Source organism: Anabrus simplex, chromosome 3, assembly GCF_040414725.1.
Source record: "Anabrus simplex isolate iqAnaSimp1 chromosome 3, ASM4041472v1, whole genome shotgun sequence".
Taxonomy (NCBI): Eukaryota; Metazoa; Arthropoda; class Insecta; order Orthoptera; family Tettigoniidae; genus Anabrus; species Anabrus simplex.
The window spans coordinates 40,555,731-40,583,199 of record NC_090267.1 but is presented as its reverse complement, the minus strand read 5'-3'; the positions used below and the strand labels follow the sequence as shown (position 1 = coordinate 40,583,199).

At 39.4% G+C, this 27,469-nt stretch overlaps 1 protein-coding gene across 1 annotated transcript in view; it reads left to right on the top strand.

The window, feature by feature from the left end:
- The first annotated feature begins 13,221 nt into the window (after positions 1-13,221).
- The window catches only part of LOC136866628 (nose resistant to fluoxetine protein 6), a 126,258-nt gene continuing 112,010 nt past the window's right edge, over positions 13,222-27,469 (top strand). Inside the window, exons 1-2 of the mRNA XM_067143745.2 lie at positions 13,222-13,516; positions 24,945-25,117. Coding sequence (XP_066999846.2) covers positions 13,291-13,516; positions 24,945-25,117 — 399 coding nt within the window. The 5' untranslated portion in view covers positions 13,222-13,290. The remainder of the gene's footprint in view (positions 13,517-24,944; positions 25,118-27,469) is intronic.

The window sequence follows — 27,469 nt, the reverse complement described above, 5'->3', positions numbered from 1 at the left end:
ATTTTCTCCAAAAAAATAGTTCTTTGACTCCGCACTAGGTTGCACTATTGTAGATCTTCAGTAGTGTCCTCTAGAAGAGAAAGTTCACACTTCTTACTTCAAGCGAAACAAAAACACATCAAAAGTGACACAGTTCTAAAACTCCAAAATTTACAGGTAGTGACATCTTCTGAGAAGGTAGAAAATTAATACCGTCAATAAAGTTCAGACTTCCTCCAGCAGAGCAGTTTTAACTGGCGCGCATTTAAATTAGCGGCGTGGAGGTGTACCACCCGGTACAATTATTATTATTATTATTATTATTATTATTATTATTATTATTATTATTATTATTATTATTATTATTAATTTTATTATTATTATTATTATTATTATTATTACTATTATGTGTTGCTGGGATGAATGATGACAGGGAAAACCGGAGTATCCGGAGAAAAACCTGTTCCGCCTCCGTTTTTTCCAGCACGAATGTCACATGGAGTGACCGGGATTTGAACCACGGAACCCAGCTGTGAGAGGCCGGCGCGCTGCCGCCTGAGCAACGGAGGATCCTTATAAGTACATTAAGAACAGTAAAATCAATTGGCCTCACCTCCTTTTACACCCCACCGCCGTTAGTTTTTACTGCCACCCCCCCAAAAAAAAAATTTATAAGAAGGCGTGTTTCTTTATGTTTAAGGGAGATTACAAACACCAATGTTCACGTCTATTACCTTCAGTTTTGAGATATAAGTATCCCCATAAATATAATTTACTTTTGTCACTTCATTTCAAACTACTCCCCCCCCCCCCCCTAAGTAAATTTTCCCGCAAAAAATACTTGTTTCTTTAATAGTGAAGGATCTTCTAAATACCAATTATCACGACTCTAACTTCTTCAGTTTTAGATTTATGTGTCCTCATGAAAGGAATTCAACTCCTTTACACTCCCGCCCCCCAAGATGCCTTCCGCCCCAAAACGCGTTTTTCTTTGTTTTTAAAAGAGATCCAAATACGAATTTTCACGTCTGTAACAACTTTAGTTTTTATTAGATGTATGTATTCTCATACAATTAAAGTCAATTAATTTTTCAATTCTTTCACCCCCCTCCCCCCGCTTCATTGGATTTTCCGAGAATACGTGTTTCTTTTCTTTTAAAGCAGATTGCAAATATCAAATTTCACGTCTGTAACATCTTCATTTTTAAGATATCAGTAGCCTAATTAAAAGAATTCAACATTTTCAGTCACTTTCACCCCCCCCTCCACCCAAGTGGTATCTCCGAAAATTAAAAATACACGTTTCTTTATGTTTAATAGAGATAAAAATACCATTTTTCACTTCTGTAACATGTTAAGTTTTTTAGATATACTGTAAAAATTCTCATTCTAAAATTTCACCCCTTTTGGGTTCCCCTTAAGTGGAGTTTCCAAAAACAAATCACCTATGTTTCTTTACATTTACAGGAGATTCCAAACACCCACTTTTTACGTCTGTAACATTTTACGTTCCCAAGATAATCTTTCAAAAAATTCACCCCAATTTGTCACTTCTGTTTAACCGCCATTAATAGGATTTTCCAAAAACTAAAAAAAATACGTGTTTCTTTATTTTTAAAGGAGATCCCATATACAAATTTTCAGTTCTGTAATATCTTCCGTTTCTGAGATATATGTATCCTCATTAAAGGAATTTAACCCATTTTTTACCCTTTTACACCCCTCCTATTGGGATTTACAGGAAACAAAAAAATACGTGTTCCTTTATTTTCAGAGGAGATTCTAACTACCAATTTTTACATCTGTAAATTTTAAAGTTTTAAGATGTAGACACATTTATTTTAAAAAATTCACCCCCCCTTTTCACCCCCCCCCCCCCCATTAATTGGATTTTCCAAAAACAAAAAAATATGTGTTTCTTTATTTTTAAAGGAGATCCCAAACACAAATTTTCAGGTCTGTAATATCTTCAGTTTCTGAAATATATGTAGCCTCATCAAAGGCTTTCGACCCCTTTTTCAACCCTTTTCACCCCTCCTATTGCGATTTTCCGAAAACAAAAAAACACGTGTTTCTTTGTGTTTAATGAAGATTCTAAATACCAATTTTTACATCTGCAAACTTTAAAAGTTTGGAGATATAGATTCACTCATTTTAAAAATTCACCCCATTTTCACCCTCCCATTAATTGGATTTTTCAAAAACAAAAAAATACGTGTTTCTTTATTTTTAAAAGAGATCAAAAGTACCAATTTTCAGGTCTGTAATATCTTCAGTTTCTGAGATATAAGTACTGGTATACTGATTAAGGGCATTCAACCCATTTTCCCCATTTTCACCCCTTTTCACCCCTCCTATTGGGATTTTCTGAAAACAAAAAAATACGTGTTTCCTTATTTTTAAAGAAGATTCTAAATACCATTTTTTACATCTGTAAACTTTTAAACTTTCGAGATATAGACACACTCATTTTAAAATTTCACCCCTCTTTTCACCCCCTTAGCGAAGGAATATCCAAAAATCCTCTCTTAGCGAGTACCTACATCTTTATATGAATATATCCCCAAAATTTCATTTCGTTACGTCCAGTAGTTTTGGCTCTGCGATGATGAATCAGTCAGTCAGTCAGTCAGTCAGTCAGGACAAGTTATTTTATATATATAGATAGAGGCATAATAAAACACGGGAATGAACGGAGCAATTAAAATTAAAATGGGGAAAGCTCGATTGTAAAATTGAATTTAAGGACTCCATGATAGGACTAGGAAGTTGCAGTTAACTTTAAAAAGGGTATCATCTAACTACAATAAAAAGATTATGAGAATGGTTTCCTTTGAAATAATTGCCAGAAGGAGCAGTTTATTACGCCATCCAACGTACGAAACTTTGATACATTTGGCAATGATATTTAAATTTCCACACATGTTACATAAATAAATCACTTGCTGTACCGCAAGTGGTATCAATATGTTGCTGGGTTGCTTCTGAAAGAAATTACAATTGGAGTATAACTTATGGATCGATTCCATTTGAATCGAACCGTTGTTCAAGGATATAGCTTCCTTCTATCGGGAGCCCGAGCATAACTCATGTTACGGTCGGCTTCTCGATTTAACTAAGATGACGTACCCCGGCTATATACATTTTTCCGAGACCGGTACTCGGACTGGGTAATGTTTCTCGTGAATTACGAAAAATGGATTACATGGACAGTTCCTATCTTACGATGTCCAGCTGATGCCATACCACTGAATTAGCATTTACATTTTATTTACACATGTTCTGAAATCTTACAAAGTAGCCTCAGTAGACTACTGCTACAGATGAGATAACGAGAAGCGGTGGGAAATACCGTGCCGAAGACCTCCCCTCGCATCACAAGCGAAGTAAACAAACACACAAAGTATTACTGTAACTTGTCTCGTGCAGAAACCGTACGATAACGAGGTAACAAATGACCATAATATTTATTATTCTTATTATTCAAACTACACGAATAGAGGGATGTTGTCACCAATTATTTAATCCACTATCGTCAGAATATTTATTTATCCACGAAATTATCATCCTTGAAATTATTATTATTATTATTATTATTATTATTATTATTATTATTATTATTATTATTATTATTATTATTATTATTATTATTATTATTATACTCAACGGTTCCCGGCACTGTCACGTTTGATTAATATCGTCATTATTATGCGGGACGCAAACACAAATGGTTATTACTGTTATTATTATTATTATTATATCCCTCTTGTGGTTATTATTATTATTAATGAATAGGTGACTCAAGATATTATTATTATAATTATTATTATTATTATTATTATTATTATTATTATTATTATTATTATTATTATTATTATTATTATTATTATTATTAGTATTAGTATTATTAATGTCACTCAAGATTTTATTATTATTACTGAACCGATCACTTCCGCCAAAAATTGCATTAGGATATCGGTCGCAATTACAATTATTTCACTGATCAACCAACGACATCATTACTGTTATTACAGTATTATGACAATTATTATTAATCTGACCGCGACGATTTGACATCGTCCTAACATTGTTACTATTATTATCGGTTGCATATTCTCATTTAGATTCCCGTTTAACATCTTTATCAACGCTCATTTAATTAAGGCGGTCCAATCCTTTATCTGCAATATTTATTATTATCATCACGCCATCATGATTGTCATCACTCGTCATTACAATGATTGCAATATCCGATCATTTATGTGGAACCTGAACTCTCATTATCCTTAGATCCGTAGTATCTCGACGAATAGCGGTGCAGTCTATGTATTTCGTACATGCTGTCACGGGTTCGAATTCTACCCGCTACGTAACTCAGTATTTCTCTGTGACACTGCCCGTACATTTTACACTCATTTCAATATCCTAAGTGTCTCTCGTACGGAATTTATATCCCTTTCTATCTCAATATTCCTTGATTCATTTATTTCTCACAGAATTATCAACTGACTTATTTATCCACTTCTGACATCGTACGACCTTTTATTATCTGACTGTAGATTCTTTAACATTTTTCTATCTCATTTTGATCTACGCCTTAGTTCGTTCTCCACAAATAATCGTAACATCTTGAAATTATATTTACCAAAATTTGACAATCATGGTTTCGCAATATTAGTCCTACGTGTTCCGGCTACTGAATTGCAAATTTAAGACACGACATTTATTCGTAAAAACATATTGGACCGTAATTTAAACCACACGTTCATTAACATGTACGGATTATTAGCACCGATCTTAAATTTCAATATTATTAATTTATCAAGTTAAATTACCACACACTTTAATTCCGAATTAAAAACGACATCCCGTCATTAAATGATTTCCGACAAACTCAACACCTTATCACTTAAATTTTATTATTACGCACGGCTCACTAAAATTCCAATATCTCATGAATTATTATTATTATTAATATCGCTTCTCACAAATTTAACAACTTTACTTTGAAAATATGAACACACTGATCAACAACAAAACACAGCTGGCATGACAAAGCTGGACTTTCCTTCAATGTCATTACATAACTCGTCAAAATGACTAACAGAAAAGCACAGAACGGGTCTATTTGACTATGATAACAAAATCAAATGTAAAGAAAATTATTCTTGACTACAAAGAAATATGAATGCATGCATGACTTAACGTACTACCCTATATCTACAAAATTTACATCTACAACAAACTGAATACATAAAAAGACCCGATTATTTACCTTGTTATTACTTAATACTGTCCGTGCTACAAATTTAGGATGGGGTCGTTAAGCGACTCATCTCGTTACAGAAGGTAACCAAGTCTAATCAAATTATCCCCATTTTTCCAATCACGCTAACATTTCCCAAATATTCTCTACATTTTAGTACTCATCTTAGTTATTGGTAATCCATTGCAGCTTGGCAGATGAGAGGCTCCTTTCGGCCCCTATCCGCCGTACTACTCCTCCATTCTTGATGGCGTAGTTCCACAAATGATTTCCTGGGACATTACCATTTTTACACTAATACCTTAATTATCACAATACTTCACCATTGACAATGTTAACACTGAAAAATTTACTTTTATAAAACAAATTAATACCCTAGACCGAAAAATTTAATATTTTACACTGTTTTAAGCTTCGTCCAATTACCGCACACATGGACATGGACACGTACGACGGTGTATCGAATTTTACGCCCGTCGCGATTTATGTCGTCCGACGCGATACGCCTGTTTCATACGGCCCTCTTGAAGTGTTCATGATAGCGGTTCGATCCTCCTAAGTACAGGCTATTATTCCCTCAAAGTACTGTTCGTCACACAGTATGTTATTTACGTACTTATTGCGGTGCAATTTATATTACTCACTCTTACAATGCAATTAATTGACTTCACTATGATATTTATTACTGGCAAACACTGTCCTAAGTTAACTACTTCCAGTTCATGTTGTTTGAGCGCGATCACATTTTATAAGTATTGGCGGATGCTCGCGCCATTAAATGTTGAGTTACTGTACGCCCGACGGATTTGAAGTCAGCTGCGAACGACGGTTCAGCTCCAGAGATTCATTTCAAGTGTGGTTGCGAGTATCCCTTGCGCCCGTATATATGGATGAAGCTTTCCCTCGCGGATTCATTGACGTCATACCCATGAGGGAGGGGGTGGATTTTTGATATCGGCACTTGCACTCCGAATTGGACGTTAAAATTTATATCAAATTAATCCACTCCTCTAGCTTATTTGCTGGATTAAATATGAACTCCTGACGATCATAGATTTAGGAGATACGGGTGGATTTAGCTCCTCACATTTCGCGCCTTTGGAAGCGTCCCTTACAACGTGGTTTTCGTCCAGCCAATGACATTCAAGCTGTCTGGTTTCCAAGAAATCCAGCCATCAATTTATTTAATTTGCCAATAATTATTGATTATTTTTCCATGCGTGACATCTAATAAATTCATTACATTGCTCCGTGTACTCACAATAATTTATTACTGATTACTTTGGAAGTTACATTGGTGTCTCATCCCCCTTCTCTTAAGATGGTATCCCTGAGTCTTCCATCAACTTTTAGCGATTGGCCTGCAAGTCGTCACGTGATTTAAGTTTCCACCTGCCCGAACCTAGGCTAGCGAATGTCCTCGCAACCACTGTATTTTTCCATTCAACCTTTCCTGGAATTCATGACGTCGCGGAAGTTTCCGTCCGCCCAAAATATCCCAGCGCACTATTCATGTTGCAAGCTTCCTTTGTCTCAAACTACCCCCTTCTCTTTCTGACCAAGACTTATTTGTGGACCTGTATTTTTCTGGTCGCCAACTAATGGGCTCCCCTGCTGTGAAGCAGCTAAATGTTGTTGTGTAGAGCTAATCCGTCAGGCTCCAGTCTGTCGTGTTCCTTAGCTCATATTTCAACACTACACAGATGAAACATTTTCAACTACACTTCTGTATTTCGATAAATGTACTATTTCCCTTCATAAATCAAATCATGATTGACTTTGGGCCTAAGTCACTCGGGTTCAATACATCACTCCATCACATGCAGATGACTGCCCTAGAACTCAAAACGGTATATGTAGGATGCTCATTCATTGTGTATATGAATTATTCGGCATAGCATGTGAGGCCGCCTGGGCGAGCTACTTGAACCGAGTCCACTCAGCCTCGGGAGGTCAACTTCGTACGTCGATCGGCTTTTGGAGGAATTAACATTTATTGTGACCTGGCGAGTTGGCCGTGCGGTTAGGGGCTCGCAGCTGTGAGCTTGCATCCCGAAGATAGTGGGTTTGAGCCCCACTATCGGCAACCCTGAAGATGCTTTTTTGTGTCTTTCCATTTTCACACCAGGCAAATTCTAGGGCTGTACCTTAGTTAAGGCCACGGTCTCTTCCTTTCCTATCCCATCGTCGCCATAAGACGTATCTGTGCCGGTGCGACGTAAAGGAAATAGTAAAAAATTAATTGTTGTTTTCGAGCGTTTTCCACATCCTGTCATCTGTACATCTAGGACATACGAGGGCAATCATCATGTGAAATTTCTCCTTCCTCCATCAAACAGTTTCGAAGGAATGAGTATTTTTCTTTCCGGAGCTAGCCCCCATTTAAGCCACTTTTGTTATACAATATTTCTAATTAGGCATCGGGAAGGTAGAAGTGACCATCTCTTAAAAATGTTAACTTCGCACGTAAAACACTTTCGGAGGAATGAACGTATTTCCTTTCGCAGCTAAGCCCCATTTGAACCCCAATTGGTGTGAATTGTTTTTAAATATTTAATATTATTTAGGGTATAAAATGCCAGCATCATATAAAATGTCTACTTCGTACGTCGAGCCATTTCGGACGAATGAAGATTTTAAAATCTATTTAAACTCGTAAGGGGTAGATTTTTCAAGTAGTACATAGTTCAATTATGGGATACAAAAAGAAATCATTGAGTAAAATTTCAGCTTCGTACGTCAAGCGATTTTCGATTAATGTATTTTTTTGCGGGTCATTACACACACACACTTCCCAGGTCTGATTTACATTCTTTTGTCAGCCATACATCCCAAAGTTTGTGAAGTCTAGTTTTTTTCATTTATTTCACACTGGTGTTTCTGATAAAATATTTTGTGTTAATGGTGTGGGGTGGAGGACATGGCATTTGAAGACATACAAACGGGGGGGTGCTGAATGGAAAATTTTGGAAACCAGTGATCTAGAAGATGCTCATAACCATACACTAATCATACTACTCTCGATCCTGCTGTTCTTTACATCCCATCAAGTTGTTTCTCACATCCTCGAAGTACGTCTTCTATGGTCTTCCTCCTCCTTCCTTTTCTAGTATTTTTCCTTCAAAAACGTTTACTAGGAATCCATTATGTCTCAGGATATGACCTAAAAGTTTTGAGGTATGTATTCACGTTTCCGAAGAAAATCTAACTTATACAACCAGTTGGCTTGAAATGTGTACAGGGAAATAATTGCATTTAGAAAAAATAATTATACTACAAAAATTTCACACACAGTGTACTGTTTATTTAAATAATTGATTAAAATTTCAACATTTTCATAAGCTTACATAAACCTAATTTTCTAAAGAATGGCTGGTTTCAAATTTTTCCACGGAATATATCCTAATACCTAATAATCCTTCAAATGAGCTGAACTGAATAGAATATAAGAATTAGATGATGTGACTATTTCTGGATATATTTTTCATCAAATTCAAAATGTTACATTGAACCCTTTGGTCCATATTGAGGGATACCTACCTTCCTTACCTATCAGCAAAGTTCATGAGATCTGTCTCTTGGGTCGTATCGGGTTCTTCGTCACTTGCTGAGGTAAAGGTAGGGTTCAGTAATTCTAATCTATCTACTGGAATGAAAGGTCTGTTTAAAAGATTCCTATTTATTCAGGAAATTCTGAAGCAATCTGATATGTCAACGGTATCATAGAAGTCAATTGTGTCCACTGGACACCACAATCATTTTACATAAACGTCAGAACGCTGGTGTGAGACTTTAACGTAACTGCCTGATGGGCATTCTTACTAGAAACCATTGTCTCAATTATTAATTATTTAAGAAAGGAAAGTCTGGAAATCCTTAAATTCGGCTTCCATGTGAGACCACATGCACCATCATAGTGATTCGTTATGGTCCAGCCCTCGTAACACGAACTCTGGACTCTGGGTATAATTAAGGCCGTCCAATCGGTGTGTGCCACACAGTGGTTCTACGGCATGGACCCTTAATTGAATCGATGTGACCTGCGTCTATGTCATGGACCGACATCTAAACTTCTAAGTTACTTTAAAGTCATTGTGGATGATGACCGCAAGGAAATGATGCTACAATGGCATATGGCCCTAATCTAAGTCACTGAGGTTGATGACCCCCTGACCATCCAAGTTTCTAGGTTGAAGGCTAAACACGATTAAGTTACATCGGTTGATGACCAAATTTTCCACTTTACTATCCCCAGCACATTCACTGCTCAATCAATTAAAGTTCTATAATTACAACAATAGCAATGCTCACAAACTTTGTGGCAGTAAAATCCATTTCCTTCGGATATGTCCCCTTAATCGTTACTTTACATGTTAACATTCCCCAGAAAACAAACTAAAATTTCCAGAATGCATCTCCAAGTTTTTTCGCTTGATTAAAGTTATTTCAAAATGCGGTTTCACTGAATTTAATAATTAAATAAATTTAAATGATTTAACGAAATGTTAAAGAACCGTAAATTTTATCTCCGCGGACTCTGGTTTCTTCACAAATTCCTACGCAGCTGTGATGTGAATTCAATCTAGTGATATTTATCTGGCTGGAAAAGAATTGTTACATAATTCATGTCCAGTTATATATCTTGTCTCATGATTTCACACTCTAGAATCTAATCTAGTCCCAACCGTTATTAACACTTGGATATCCTAAGAATCTACGTACAAACCAAACAACTCGCCATATAATTACGATGTCATATCTCGTCATACCATTTATGAATTTTGCACACCCCTCACAGACAAACCAATCATCACGACCATCGCTCTATATTTTGGACAACCCTGAATTTGGTTACTCTGTTCCTTATACTCGAAGTTCATGGTTTCAAATGTTCAATACGTCCCCAATTAAACAAATTTTACAGTATTTCACAATACTCAGATCATTACCGGCTATGAATTTCAACTAAATCCAGCATTTTAACGTTTTCCCCGGCCGAGAATACAGTACAATCTCAATTCCACGCCTGTCCCGTTATCACAGCTGAGGCCTCTCGTCCCCAAGTTCGCTTGGCAGTTACATGAAACACCTGGTTTATTCCAGTTGACTGGCTTCTCAAAATGCTCTCTTTAAACTCTGCCGACAAAATTAAACAAATACGATATTCTGACCAACAAAATGCACAGATTATGCTTCAAGATGCCCACACTAATTATACGCGTCGCCAATTAATACCGCTATGGATTTCTATGAATTTCTTTCCATTCCCAACATTATAAAATATACCTCGGGCTATCGTGTCCCGGCTTCAATGACAGGACTCTAACCTGATTCGCACATCTCATCTCAACTCATATAAAACATTCCTCGGGCTTCCGTGTCCCGGCTTCAATGACAGGTCCAACCTGATTCACAAATCTCATATCAACAAAACTAACCTGTGTTTCCCAGCTCCACAATTATCATCGACAAAGAACTGGAATAAAATCCTCACTAGAAATCTCGACGTCTAATATCGCACAATGCATTAATCATGAATAACTTCGCATAAATGATATCGTATTTAATAACTTGATTTTTACGGGAAAATGACTGAAACATTCTACTAGATCTTTTATTGTCAGTCAGACATAGTTTAAAATGGGCCTAGAAAACTTTTCTCTCCGTGACCAAATTCATCACCCTAGGTTCTCACCCGACAGCGCGCTTCCACTCGATTGAAAATGAGTGACCATGGATTCCTAAATTATTAACGTCAAATTGCAGACAGAAAAAATTTACGTCGACTGAACATCTTAATTTGGCATCACAAAATATAGGCAGTACACTCACACGGATGACGATCTACATTGGACGTGACATCACTTCGGAACCCCATTCAATAACTTTTTACAACATTATATGGCACTCGCAAGACTTCAAAAATTTATCCAAGTGGAAAATGAAACAAATGACTCTTTTAGTCGTATTCTCACATTTACAAAACTTAGTAGGGGTGACCACTGCGTCGTATATCCCCATTCAAATACACTTTTAGAGATCATGAGACAAGATATAAGAGGTAGTAAGATGGAAAGTCACCTACCTCATGTAGTCACACCATTGTTCGTCATAGGGCTCACCTGCTACCCTGGCATTTTATTTAGCCATTTTTACATTCATGGCTGTACAGCTCATTATGTTTCTTCAGGTTTCCTGGAATAAAGCATTAAAAAAAAGAAAATACCCTTCACTTGTTTGCTGAGCGCACACGATGGACTATAATTATTTCCGCACACGAATTACTTAATCACATTAGAATTTATTCAGTACTTTGACCGTCCTATCTGGTACAATTATTTCACTCAAGAAAACTATCTCCTCATGGAGTCAAGACCTAGCCCCAATGGCTAAAATCTGCAGTTGAACTCAGTCTACTTTCGTTGGTTTGATTTCGCAGAGCAGCTCAACAATTTTTCGTACGCTTTGTATCACAAATGCCGGAGAAGGAGACTTCGTCATGGCGTCCCTTCATATTTATAGCAGTTACCCCCTCTCTTCGGATATCTCCCTTTGCCGCCAAGAAAATTTCTATACATTTTCTGACTTACCTAAACTGTAATTTCAAGAGTTTTGAAAGTGACTACATGCTTGCTACATTTCTGGCGGTAGTGTTCATGGACATTTAAAATGTATACGGGTTCGATTTGTGAGATGATTGACCTCCTTTGATAGGCACTATATTTTTTTGACTTGGCTTGGATCACGCCATGTACACGCGCTTTGAAATAGTTCACAAAAATGACTTGAGATTCTTCCGCCATCGACAAGTGTGGCTGACGTCACGTACCCCAGAGCGTGGGACCGAAGGTAATCACCCCCTCGTCACGTGTCAAATCCATGCTATCAAGCATCCAACTTTTAGTTTAATTGTTAATTTATGCATAATGTTCTTAGGGCACAAAGGTCATGGGTTCAATATATATGTTCTTATGGTCTTATTTATTAACATGTTTCGTTCAGACCGTTCTACGTTTAATGGGCTGAATTGTATAACCTACAATCTGAGGACACGATGATTAATTATGAGGATTGTAGACAAATTGACGGTGTGCAAATTTGAGCTTGACTACGCCCCGGAAATAAGGAATCGTGTGCACAGTGGTCCATTAAAATTCAATTTACAGGCCTTACTATATGTCTCATGTCAATGATAATTACATATTTGCAAACTAGAAACGTCAGGTTTACATATGACATCAAAAACCAAATATTGAATATTTGACTTAAGTCACTATCAATTTAAAACGTGAATACATACCTTAATTTCCTTTTTGCTCATTGACTTCTTTTAGAACATTTCAATTCGCCATTTTCGATTCCAGCATGTCCTCGTCATTTCTTCCAAATCCACATTCCAGTTACTTCCAACGAGTCTCTTTCCTTTTTCTGTTTCCAGTAGTCCAGCTCTCACAACCATAAAGTAGTACACTCAGGCAAAGGATTTTACAAAAGACTTTCTTGTTTCTAAACGTATATGGGTATTTGTTGAAAGATTTCTTTTATTTTGAAGGTCAGTTTAGCAAGAACTATTCTTCTTTTAAATTCCTTGGTGTACCTATTGTCTTCAGTTGTAACACTTCCTAAGTATCAGAAATGTTGCGCCCGTTTTACTTTTGAATTTCCTATTCTTCCCTGCCATCTTTGCTCATGGCCACAAAAGTTGCATGACGTGATCAACCAGAGAGAACTGTTTCTCACTTAAAATATTGATAAGAGGCTGAACATATACAATTTTCAATCACGAGTGTTGATATTTAATAACTTATCTGAACCATTGTCTTAATGCAAGATAAGCTCTCTGAATCATTAACGTGATGTCTGTTGTTCACGATCACACCTGTGCTCTGATAAGGTGTTGAGCATCTTCTACGCAAGTATTTACATCTATAAATATCAGGAATCAAAGCAGCTGATATCATAACGTCGAAATCATGGGTTACTCCAGTGTACTCTCTCTTCGCTACATTCTGCTGCTATGGCTACTACCAGCAGGTCATGGCGATATGCTAAAGGCAATGACAGCTTTGGAGACGGCCAGAAAATCCGTACTTCTTCACGAAATTTTCCTCAACATCACGGCTCAGCAAGGTGACCTCGAAATTGGTGCAAATGAGACTCTCGTTAATGGGAACACCCGCGCAGATTACGATGGCGTTAGTGAGCCATGCAGGAGCCAAAGAATCTTCTACGACAGTGCGAGAAACAAACCACAAACGTGGGCACTTCAGAGTAAGTATTTATTGAATATCCTCATATTTGTAACCCTATTTTACAGGAGTATATAAAAGCTATAGTTTAGAATCAGTTAATTAAATATTGGTTCTTGACGCAAATGTTTCTTGCTTTCTTAATCGTTTTCCGTCCAGGGTTGGTTTTTCCCTCGGACTCAGCGAGGAACCCTACCTCTACCATCTTAAGGGGAGCGTCCTAGAGAGTGAGACATTTGGTCTTGGATATGAAACTGGGGAGGAGGACCAGTGCCTCACACAGGATGGGGGCCTTATGGGGGGATGGGAAGATCGGAAGGGATAGACAAGGAAGAGGGAAGGAAGCGGCCGTGGCTTTAACTTAGATACCGTCTCGGAATTTGCCTGGAGGAGAAGTGGGAAACCACGGGAAACCACTTCGAGGATGGCTGAGATGGAAACCGAGCCCCCCACTACTCAGTTGACCTCCCGAGGCTGAGTGGACCTAGTTCCAGCCCTCGTACCACTTTTCAGATTTCGTGGCAGAGCCGAGAATCGAACCCGGGCCTTCGAGGGTGGCAGGTAATCACACTAACCACTACACCACAGAGGTGGACCCCTTGACACAAATTACGAAACTATATTAGTGAAGATGTGATGACTGAATTTTGGAAACAGTTTGTGGCATCATGATTTTCTGAACAGATGGTATAAGGGTTTCGAGATTTCCACACAATTGTTCAGATGATACCCGAGATCGAACCTTGCCCTTCCAAACATGGCACAGTCCAACTGTAAATAGTCCACTATTTGAGAAAATCCACAAAAGCACATTAATCTGCAGTATTAATTTTTAAAGCGTTCCAAGTAGACATAGTACTTAAACTTTCCATGGTTGGAGAGAAATTGAGTGAGAATGAGTTCGGGTACTAATGTTTTGTACTGGAGTCGGCGTTTTGTATTTATTTTATTACTGTATCAGAGTTGTACTCCAGTTACGACAAGCATTACATAGTTTATGTTACAATAATACAATTTGGAAAAATAACACCATTTATTACTTACTTAATTTTTTTTTTTTGCTATTTTCTTTACGTTGCAGCGACACAGATAGGTCTTATGGCGACGATGGGGCAGAAAAGGCCTAGGAGTGGGAAGGAAGCAGCCGTGACCTTAATTAAGGTACAGCCCCAGCGTTTGCCTGGTGTAAAAATGGGAAACCATGGAAAACCATCTTCAGGGCTGCCAACAGTGGGGTTCGAACCCACTATTTCCCGGATGCAAGCTCACAGCTGCGCGAGCCTAACCGCACGGCCAACTCGCCCGGTAACACAAAAATAAAGAATACATTTAAAGAAATTGGCATACAGAGATCAGGATAAGATTTTATTTTAGATTTATTATTGACTAACTTCTACACGTTGCCCAATATATACGTGCAGCCACGGAGGTTTAAAGACATACGGTGAATAATTTATTAATTACTTAAATTAAATAATGTTGCAATGATTACATACTGTTGAAATTCATTGTGTCTCTGAATGAGTTTGCACAGTTAACTCTATTTTTGTTTTGAACTATATATTGGGAAGTATAGTTCTCTTGTGAGGGACCCCTACGCACTCGCAGGCCAGAGGCTGTTCCACTGATTTGTTAGATGTGTTTTGATTTGAGTTTCTGTGTAGCTTGAGGGTGATTTGTTGAAGGTAACGTCTATATTGGATGAGGGCTGCTTTTACGAGGATATTAGCCTTCCCATTTCCAGGAGAAGCAGTATGTCCTCGGATTCAGTACAGACAGACCTGAAGGCATTGTTGTGCTGTAGATCTGATAGTAGCAGCTATTTGGTTGATATTGTGCTTGTCATTGATTGACATGAATGCGGCCTGCGGGTCATTTAGTATCCGAGCATTCACACCACACCACAGCAGATTTGATGGCTTGAAATACTGAACATCTGGGATGAAAACACTTCGCCGTTGTTCTCATAAACCATTAATACACACACACTTTGTCAGATTCAGTTATATTATGTGTGCTAGAGCCGTTCATGTAAATGTAATAGTCAGCGGCTATTACAAACGAAAGTTTTGAAGATACTAGGATGACCGGCTTTCAGGAAGTGACAGTGTTTCTCCGGGAGGTGTTCCGTTTTTCTTCATCAATGTAGTTCGGCAGTTTCGATAGCAGATAAGAACAGGGTCCCTATTCCAGCGATGAGAAGTGCTGCTTGTCCAGATATTGTGCGAGAAATTCTAGGGCGATTTCTCCCTGAATCTGCAGAAGATTTTCCTTAGTCCACTCCTTTTCGAGTGTAGAATGAACTGATGAAGTACAATACAGCATCAGTGGAACGAAGACTGTGTAGTATACAGGGTTATTCACCTCAGATGTTACGCGAAAATAAAGTATAAACCATTAAAGATATTGCTATTCTGTTTTCATATTCATAAATGATACCCAGGGGCTTGTAAAATAATGTGCTACTTATTCTCATGGGGTGATTAATAACCGAGATATTGGTACTAATGTCATATTTTTACATGGAACGGTATACATACATACAGCTGGCCGAAAAGTTCAACTGCGTACAAGTTCAAACATGTGATTATTTTCAAAATCGGACAGTTATTTTTTGAGATATCAATAAAAACCGCATTTGCGGTTTTGTGTGCCGCATCAGACAGCGTGCGGTCAGCCAAGGACGTATTGGCACGCAAGCTGTTTCCTGGCATATATTCCAGCCACAGAACGGTTAACAGGTATGTACTGTGAACTATCGTACACATAATGTGCACCGTAATGCAACATGGGTGTGCAACGTTATTGTATGACTGGCGAACACACAACGTGGAAGGTAGATTAAAGGATCTCAAGCGACGTGTCATTGCAGCATGTGCTGCAATATCGAGGGAAACTCTTCGGTGTGTGACATCATCCCTCGCGACACGACTGCAAATGTGCATTGCCGTTGATGTCAACATTTCGAGTACATAATTAAATAGAAACATTGTTTATGCGGATCACTGAGACGCGCGTTTTCAAACATCGCCTACCTCGTATCTTCATTGTTGCTGTGATAATTCAGCCTTCAGTCAACTAACGATTGGCTACGAGTGGCTTTGCTGCATATAGTACCGAACTTGCTGCCAACACGGTCTCTAAATGCAAATTGTCAGCATCATAACAATTACACTGACGAGACGTTGTTACGTTCCCGTGCCCACGACCTTAGGATCATTTTGGGTGATGTCTACCTCGCACATTATTCATTTGCTTTTCTAGACGGAGCTCTTCCGGTGTCCTATATTATGTTTATTTCTAAATTAACACAGTAGTATGTACTGTACACTCAAGCGAGTTATAATTATAGCTTTCGTTACGTTCCTTTGAAGTCAAAGTAATTACACTGACTGACAGAGCAAATGCAACACCAAGAAGGAGTGGTTCGAAAGGGATGAAAGTTGGGGAAAAAACAGAGACGGCATGGACGAATAATTGATGTTTATTTCAAACCGATATGCAGGTTACACAATGCGCACGGCATCGACTCAGTAGGATGTAGGACCACCGCGAGCGGCGATGCACGCAGAAACAAGTCGAGGTTCAGAGTCAATAAGAGTGCGGATGGTGTCCTGAGGGATGGTTCTCCATTCTCTGTCAACCATTTGCCACAGTTGGTCGTCCGTACGAGGCTGGGGCAGAGTTATCAAACGGCGTCCAATGAGATCCCACACGTGATCGATTGGTGAGAGATCCGGAGAGTACGCTGGCCACGGAAGCATCTGTACACCTCGTAGAGCCTGTTGGGAGATGCGAGCAGTGTGTGGGCGGGCATTATCCTGCTGAAACAGAGCATTGGGTAGCCCCTGAAGGTACGGGAGTGCCACCGGCCGCAGCACATGCTGCACGTAGCGGTGGGCATTTAACGTGCCTTGAATACGCACTAGAGGTGACGTGGAATCATACGCAATAACGCCCCAAACCATGATGCCGCGTTGTCTAGCGGTAGGGCGCTCCACAGTTACTGCCGGATTTGACCTTTCTTCACGCCGACGCCACACTCGTCTGCGGTGACTATCACTGACAGAACAGAAGCGTGACTCATCGGAGAACACGACGTTCCGCCATTCCCTCATCCAAGTCGCTCTAGCCCGGCACCATGCCAGGCGTGCACGTCTATGCTGTGGAGTCAATGGTAGTCTTCTGAGCGGACGCCGGGAGTGCAGGCCTCCTTCAACCAATCGACGGGAAATTGTTCTGGTCGATACTGGAACAGCCAGGGTGTCTTGCACATGCTGAAGAATGGCGGTTGACGTGGCGTGCGGGGCTGCCACCGCTTGGCGGCGGATGCGCCGATCCTCGCGTGCTGACGTCACTCGGGCTGCGCCTGGACCCCTCGCACGTGCCACATGTCCCTGCGCCAACCATCTTCGCCACAGGCGCTGCAACGTGGACACATCCCTATGGGTATCGGCTGCGATTTGACGAAGCGACCAACCTGCCCTTCTCAGCCCGATCACCATACCCCTCGTAAAGTCGTCTGTCTGCTGGAAATGCCTCCGTTGACGGCGGCCTGGCATTCTTAGTTATACACGTGTCCTGTGGCACACGACAACACGTTCTACAATGACTGTCGGCTGAGAAATCACGGTACGAAGTGGGCCATTCGCCAACGCCGTGTCCCATTTATCGTTCGCTACGTGCGTAGCACAGCGGCGCATTTCACATCATGAGCATACCTCAGTGACGTCAGTCTACCCTGCAATTGGCATAAAGTTCTGACCACTCCTTCTTGGTGTTGCATTTGCTCTGTCAGTCAGTGTATTTCATTCCTTTTTAAAAACATCAACCCTCCCTGTCCTGTCATGAGTTCGCCTGTCATACACACTTTGCAAAGCCATCACATGTGTACGGTATACTTAAACTCCTGGTATCCATTCTGTGCCTGGAATCACACCCAGGAAGCTGTTTCTGCGTCAATATGTCCTTGCCCGACTGCACGCTGTCTGATGGGGCATGCAAAACCGCGCATGCTGGTTTTATTGATATCTCAAAAAGTAACTGTCCGATTTTGAAAATAATCACATATTTGAACTTGTACGCAGTTGAACTTTCAGGCCAGCTGTATTAATTTGTACCGTTCCATTTAAAAATATGGAGTTAGTATCAATATCTCCATGAGAATAAGTGGCACATCGTTTTACAAGCCCCTGATTATTATTTAGGAATATGAAAACAGAAGTCCGATATCTTTAATGGTTTAGACGTTATTTCCGTGTAACATCTTAGGTGAATAACCCTGTATAATGCGGAGTGCTTCTGAGTTTAGTCCCTATGACGGCATGTATGCAACAGTAGCGCCTTGAAGAATTCTATATGATTTAAGCTTTAGTGTATTGAAATGTGGCCTAAAAGTTCAGTTTCTGTCCTATATGACTCCCAGATATAAAATTTGATCTTCTAGTGAGATTTCCTGTCCATTCATCGTGAGTTATGGCTTCAGCAATTTCTTCTTGTAACAACAGTTTCAGAAATTATATTCGGAGGGGATATTAAATATTAAATCTGTAGGATTTCTATAAACAAATGTTGAGTAAATATTGTGAAATTAGAAACACTAACTATGGTGTAGTGGTTAGTGCGATTAGCTGCCACCCCCGGAGACCCTGGTTCGATTCCCGGCTCTGCCACGAAATTCGAAAAGTGTTACTGGAGCTGCGTCCACTCAGTGGTTTTCCACTTCTCCTCCAGGCAAATTCCAGGATGATACCTAACTTAAAGCCAAGGCCGCTTCCCTCCCTCTTTATCCCTTCCATTCTTCCCATCCCCCTACAAGGCCCCTGTTCAGCATATCAGGTGAGGCCGCCTGTGCGAGGTACTGGTCTCCCTCCCCACTCACGCTCCAGGACGCTGCCCTTAAGACGGTAGCGGTGGGATCCCTCGCTGAGTCCGAGGGAGAAACCGACCCTGGAGGGCAAACGGATTAAGAAAGGAAGAAAGAAACACTAAATTAAAACTTTCAAAATAACACAATTATTTAATTAAGACACATTCGTATTCATGTAGCAGACGTCTCCTGGGGTTTTTGGCCACTTCATGGATTATATTTTCTACGGTCACATGTTTTTCTTTGTGTATATAAACAACAGCTAACCCATTCAATATTTCCTGTGCAATATTCTGCAAGTAACCTTTTAAATATGTCAGGGATGAAAAAGAGTGTTCTGGTGTGGTAGTGGTTGCCAGTGAGACAGCAGACAGTTTCAGTTCTCAAAGTATTGTCGCAAAATGTCTAGTGCAGAAATGAAGTCCATAGGTTCAGGATAATTCCTTTTAGAAGAAAAACTTATATTTAATGGAAGCTTCAAGAACTGCCTCCGTGGCTCATGCGGCAGCGCACCGGCCTTTCACCGCTGGGTTCCGTGGTTCAAATCCCGGTCACTTCATGTGATATTTGTGCTGGACAAAGGGGAGGCGGGACAGGTTTTTCTCCAGGTCCTCCGCTTTTCCCTGTCATGGTTCATTCCAGCAACACTCTCCAATATTAATTCATTTCAGCTGCCATTCATTAATCATTACTCCAGGGAAGTGCGACAGGCTTCGGCAGCCGGAACAATTCCTATCCTCGCCGCTAGATGGGGGTTTCACTCATTCCATTCCTGACCCTATGGAATGACTGGAAACAGGCTGGAGATTTTTATTAGCGAATAAGAAGTTCAAATTAAGAGTAAAACAATGAGGTACGTAAAATCTTCATTTACATGGTTTCCAGTTAATAAATTATAAATTTCAAAATTTCTGGAGGGGGGAAGGGTATTTGTGCCCCTGACAACCAAGGGATTTATTTTCATTGGATTAAATTTCAGCTTATTTGCTCGTCCAGAAGATGGAGAGTAAACCTAATCTCTCTTGGGCATCTGTGGCTGAATTGTAATTAATTTTGTCGGGTAAACACCAAATGTGCCACCAGAGATCCTTTACGTACGACATGAAGTGTCGAATGGACTTTCCTCCACCCTAAAAGAGATACTACTACCGGTGCCGTGTTTGAACCCGCTATCTGGGATTCGGAGACCGACGCTCTATCACTGCTCCACAGGAGCTAGAAAATGAATAATTATTATTTGCACAGCAGACTCATGCAGATCTTGTTCACTCACTATTATAGCAATGAGAGAACAAACGAACAGTGTGGAACGCGCTTAACACTCCTGTCAACTGTGCACTTTGGTGTTTACGCGACAAAATTTATTAGAACTCAGCCATAGACGCCCAAGAGAGATTCGATTTACTCTGCTAAAGTAAAACAGAACGAAAAAATTGACGAGCAAGCAGCCAGATTGCGTTGAATTAAAATGCTTGCACCCGATAGCCGAAGCCATGCGATTATTATTATTATTATTGTTATTATTAATATTTTTATTATTATTATTTTCGTTTAGAGCCGTTAGAGACCACGTCAGGTCTGGAAGCCTTTTTTACAGCCCAAAAGCGTTGCATTATCTCTCTGGCCTCTTGTCTTCTCTCTTTTGTCCAGCCCCTGTTCTGCTTTTGCTCATCGTGGAAGCCCTTAAAGTTGTTCATCACTGATCTATATTGTGCCCTTCTGACTTTGCATTATGGGTGCAATATTATGATCAGTTTATTTTATTTATTTATTTATTTATTTATTTATTTATTTATTTATTTATTTATTTATTTATTTATTTATTTATTTATTTATTTATTTATTTATTTATTTATTTATTTATTTATTTATTTATTTATTTATTTATTTGCTAGTGGTTTTACGTCGCACCGACACAGATAGATCTTACAGGTCTTATAGCGACGATGGGATAGGAAAGGCCTAGGAGTTGGAAGGAAGCGTCCGTGGCCTTAATTAAGGTACACCCCAACATTATTATGATCAGTTAGAGATGTCCTGTCCTGATTCAGTCCCATGCTCTTGAGGTCCTACCTTACTTCCTTGAATCATTTACCCGAGACTTTATGTCTGTTGTCCAACACTTTTAAAATCTGAACAGATGTCCGTAGAACTTCAGTCGTAGTTTCCTTATTGACTGTATAGTTCTTCTCTTCTTCGGCGTGTCCAAAAACCATAAACGTAGGCCTAGATAGTAGGACGTAAAATCAACGTTATTAATATTAAATTTAAATCATTGAAGCGTTCATGAACAATCTCTGCATGTTTGAAAAGACATAAGATCGGAGTCGCAAGCATTTTTTTTGTCCACAGTAAAATATTTTAAACCGTAAAGCAAGTTGATATGTAAGCACAGCCATGGTAATTTCAATTTTATGTGGAATTCGAACCATGGAATATATATTTTTATGCCTTGGCTAGGTTGAGCCATTGACGCCTCGGTGACAAATCAATGACAATGGCACTCGGCTGAAACGATCCCCCTCCAGCACCATTCAAAGCAAGTGACGCACATGTCTGTGTCTTCAAACAATTTGTGCTGTACTTTCTATATTGTAGGTAAGAGTTTAAAAAAATAATTGAAAAACCGAAGTGTTCACCTCTGTGGTGCAGTGGTTAGTGTGATCAACTGCAACCCCCGGAGGCCGGGTTCGATTCCCGCCTCTGCCACGAAATTTGAAAAGATTTAGGACGACTGGAAACCTGGGGAGGTCGTCTGAGTAGAGGGAGTTCGATGCCCACCTCAGCCATCCTTCTTCTTCCCACTTCTTCTCCAGGCAAATACCAGGATGGTACCTAATTTAAGGCCACGATCGCTTCCTTCCCTCTTCCTTGCCTATCCATTCCAGTCTTCCCATACCCCACAAGGCCCCTGTTCAGCATAGCAGGTGAAGCCGTCTGGGGACGGTACTGGTTCTCCTCCTCACTACCCAAGTTGTATCCCCACTCAAGTGTCTCACGCTCCAGGACACTGGCCATGAGGCAGTAGAGGTGGGATACCTCGCTGAGTCCAGGAAACACACCAGACCTGGGCGGTAAATTGACTAAATTATAAAAACAGAAAGACCGAACTAACATTCAGTTTTCGTTCGTTCGTTCGTTCGTTCGTTCATTCGTTCGTTCGTTCGTTCGTTCGTTCGTAATCTGTTTTCCCTCCAGGTTCAGCTTTTCCCTCGGACTCAGTGAGGGATCCCACCTCTACCGCTTGAAGGGCAGTGTCCTGGAGCTTCAGACTCTGGGTCGGGGGATACAACTGTGGAGGAAGACCAGTACCTCGCCCAGGCGGTCTCACCTGCTATGCTGAACAGGGGCCTTGTGGGGGGATGGGAAGTTTGGAAGGGATAGACAAGGAAGAGGGAAGGAAGCGGCCGTGGCCTTAAGTTAGGTACCATCCCGGCATTTGCCTGGAGGAGAAGTGGGAAACTACTTCCAGGATGGCTGAGGTGGGAATCGAACCCACCTCTACCTCCCGAGGCTGAGTGGACCCCGTTTCAGCCCTCGTACCACTTTTCAAATTTCGTGGCTGAGCCGGAAATCGAACCCGGGCCTCCGGGGGTGGCAGCTAATCACACAACCACTACACCAAGGAGGCGAACACATTCATTTTTAAAGTTTAAAAATGTTTTAACAGACGAAATAGGAGTCTCCATACTACGAAAAACGTAACATTAAGCAATTTCTCAATTGTTCCGAAAGCTGAAGGGCCAAAGAGCCCGGAAAGGTTCAAATTGTGAGTCATGGAGAGCCCTATCGAACTAAAAAACAAATTTCGACCACTTCCAGCCTCAATGCAGTTCCGAAACAACTGCCTAAAATCGCGTGTTCCTTTACTCGATTTCTTTTTTATTCAAATTATAGCGAAATTAACTTATTCACATAATTTTTCTGTAATGTGTTCCTTGGTTCAATAACCTCAGGCGGTTTTTTAATTTTTTAATATCTACACCGAATGTAATTATAAGGGCTTAAGTTAAACTCTGCATTGACTCATTTTAGCTCACATAATGGTGCTTAAGTAAAACAGTGCATTGGCTCATTTTAGCTCTCATAGTGGTGATTAAGTAAAACATTGCATTGACTCATTTTAGCTCTCATAATGGTGCTTAAGTAAAACAGTGCATTGGCTCATTTTAGCTCTCATAGTGGAGCTTAAGTAAAACAGTGCATTGGCTCATTTTAGCTCTCATAGTGGTGCTTAAGTAAAACAGTGCATTGACTCATTTTAGCTCTCATAATGGTGCTTAAGTAAAACAGTGCATTGGCTCATTTTAGCTCTCATAGTGGAGCTTAAGTAAAACAGTGCATTGACTCATTTTAGCTCTCATAATGGTGCTTAAATAAAACAGTGCATTGACTCATTTTAGCTCTCATAGTGGTGCTTAAGTAAAACAGTGCATTGACTCATTTTAGCTCTCATAATGGTGCTTAAGTAAAACAGTGCATTGACTCATTTTAGCTCTCATAATGGAGCTTAAGTAAAACAGTGCATTGACTCATTTTAGCTCTCATAGTGGTGCTTAAGTAAAACAGTGCATTGACTAATTTTAGCTCTCATAATGGTGCTTAAGTAAAACAGTGCATTGACTCATTTTAGCTCCCATAGTGGTGCTTAAGTAAACAGTGCATTGACTCATTTTAGCTCTCATAATGGTGCTTAAGTAAAACAGTGCATTGACTCGTTTTAGCCCTCATAGTGGTGCTTAAGTAAAACAGTGCATTGACTCATTTTAGCTCTCATAATGGTGCTTAAGTAAAACAGTGCATTGACTCATTTTAGCTCTCATAGTGGTGCTTAAGTAAAACAGTGCATTGACTCATTTTAGCTCTCATAATGGTGCTTAAGTAAAACTGCATTGACTCATTTTAGCTCTCATTGCGGTGCTTAAGTAAAACAGTGCATTTGACTCATTTTAGCTCTCATAGTGGTGCTTAAGTAAAACAGTGCATTGACTCATTTTAGCTCTCATAATGGTGCTTAAGTAAAACAGTGCATTGACTCATTTTAGCTCTCAGAGTGGTGCTTAAGTAAAACAGTGCATTTACTCACATTAGCGCTCGTAGTGACAGAAAAAGGAAAACTGCTAATCTAATCAACCGGATAACGATGATTGAAAAAAGATTGCAATTTTTATCAATAAATAAAGAACATATTCTCATACTTTATCATATTTTTTTACCTAAAATTTGTGGCTCATATCACTAGGATGTTTTCAACTTTGAGTTGCTTTCCTGAAGAGATAGAACTGTGTTTTTTTATAAAGGAAAGATTTGTGTGTGATTAAGGAATGAAACAAGAATAATCATGTTAAGCGTAAGATAGCTGAGGTGGTGGATGGCTCAGTCAGTGACTTCTCACCAAGAGGACTTGGTTCAAATCCCAATCAATATTTGTGGGATTTTTAATGTGGAAAGTCACGTAACACTGTAGGTCCTATGGTTATTCATGGAAAGGAACATTTTTAAAAATTAATCTTGTGTTCAGAAAGCCTTAAATGTCAGTCATAATTCCATATGAATTGATAAAGCATCACTTATATTTCAGTGTATGACGCCTCAACCAAAATCCCGGAGGGTCTATTGACGGGAGCGTTCACACATGTCGGCAATTTCGACGAGTGTATCAGCATTAAGGATATAATTGATCCAACTAGCGTGAGTGTCTTCGATGGCCAGCACTGCCTCGCCACCATCGGCTTAAATATGGGCTCTATTCGGGTGAGTATCGTCGGAAATTCAGTCGAATTATACAATAAAGTATTTTCGGGACATACATGTCTCAAGATTTTCGGCTCTTGGCGTACTGGCCTTGGACTCAGTAGGTCCTGGGTTTATTTATTTATTATTCTTTCCTTTCATCCTCTTCGGGGCACGTTGAAACGATCATTTCTCTGTGTGTTGTTCTTTTCTTAGTTCCCAGTATTTCTTCATTCTTTCTGATTTTCGTGTCTCTCGTCTTTCGAAATAATAGTTTGGTTTTTAATGTAGATTTGTCTCGGAACCTTATATTTTCGTCTTTAGTTATTACTTTAGCTGTTCGATCGAATGACTAGGGCTACCTCATCTATGAAATCTCGTATGCCTCGGTCTCATGTGCTTTACTGGCAAATTCAGCATTCACATACGGTGAATTGGCCAGCTGCATCACTTTCCCTTTCTTATCTACGGCCCAACTATCTCATTAGTTCATCCTCATGTAGGCCATTAGTCAAGTAACGTTCCGACAATCTCGAGGCAAATATTTTCGGAACTTGATCCGAATCGAAGATCTGGAAAATAAATTATATGCCACTACATGGCACATACGAATAAACCTTGTGGTCATCATCATCAATGGTTGAGATAACCTTAAATTAGAAATATAATTTGTGACCCAACTCATGGACACCTTAGTTATAACACAAACGCAATACGACACTAACATAACCACGAAGAAAATAATGAGACATAGAAAAAGTATACGGTAATTCGAGTAACTATTTACAAGAGATCAGAATGCAACGATGTCCCTTTTTTCCACCAATCAAGTTTTTGTTTGAATATTTGTTCAACAGTTAAATTCAGAGCAGTACGCATGTACTAACTTAGGTTTACGTGTTCACTTGAAACTTAACCTGAAAGGCTTAGTTGTTGTTGTTGGTTATGCTTTAAATCATTTATTAATTTTGCATTTTGTGAGGGAATTTTATGGTATTTACAATTTAATTAACGTAATTTCAGTAAGATTAGCATACCGTGCTCTGGCTTTGGAAAGACACGCTAGCCATCAGTCACGCTTATTTTATTTTATTTCAGTGCATGTTTGTCACTGTGGTCATTGACCACATTAACTCACTGAAAGACCATTTGGGTTATCAACCACTTTTTAATTCAACTTCAGTGAAGGGACGTCATGGTCATCAACCATGGACATTTATTTTAATTTCACAATAAGGGGTATCGATGATCGGTTTCTGGTTGTAACTGAAGTTTACTCAGTTCAATTAAGGGCCCATATCGCTCGTTCTACGTCATTGTCAGCTAGTGGATAGCCTTAATTTCAGAGAATTTGTGGAGGTCAGCTCATGATGTTTAGGCATTCCAGAAAATGCAGCTTAGCCCACGGTTGTTTACCGAACCAAATATTAGTGCTTCCAGGTTGTTGTTGTTGTTGTTGTTGTTGTTGTTGTTGTTTTTGACGTACCGTTAGTGTTGGAAGTGGTTTCGTTCAGTGACAGCCCTTCAGACAGATTGTAAATGCGTAACACATCCTGAAATTGTCCAGTTGTCCATCATTAACGTCGCTGACCCCATATTTTCAATCATGGCCTATTTGTCTCTTGGAAATAATTCTTTCTCATATTCAATAAATACAGTTGATTTACATATGCCTTTTATTTCCCGTGGATAGTTTATCTTGACACCATAAAATCATGTCACCAAGCGATGAAGAGCCGTCAACACACCTTAAGACAAAAGGATCTACTAACATGCTCGAAACCTAGAACAAGTAATTTTCTATAATTTGGGGTGACAAAGGGTTCACTATGGAACACTTAGACTACACTAACGCTTTTACTAGAAAGTGCTTCGCAACACAGATTCGCTGCATCCACATTTTTCCATTCCTTTTTCGGCGAGAAAGATGTTGAACCAAACTATGCCATTTCCTATTTTAGATTACCGCGCTGTGGGTTATAACGATATCTCAAAGAAATATAATACCAAACTCCAGCGAGTTCAGAATGCCTGTGTGCGTTTCGCCTTCAACGTTCAAAAAAATTATTGTGTAAGTTCTTACTACAAAGCCGCAGAGTGATTGAAACTCAGGAATAGAAGACCATACTCAGCTGCTTGCTTACTGCTGAGAATTTTAAGGTAAGACCAAACGCCAAAATCTGAAAAGAAAAAAAAACTTTTTTCGTTTATTGACTTATGTTACAATTTTGGACTTTATTTATTTATTTGTTTATTTATTTATTCACGAAGCACAAGATTAGTGAACATTTTGGTGTATCATTTATATAGAAATTCGTCCTAGATGTATTTTTAATTTTTTTTAAATTTATATCTAGACTGCACGGATTTTCG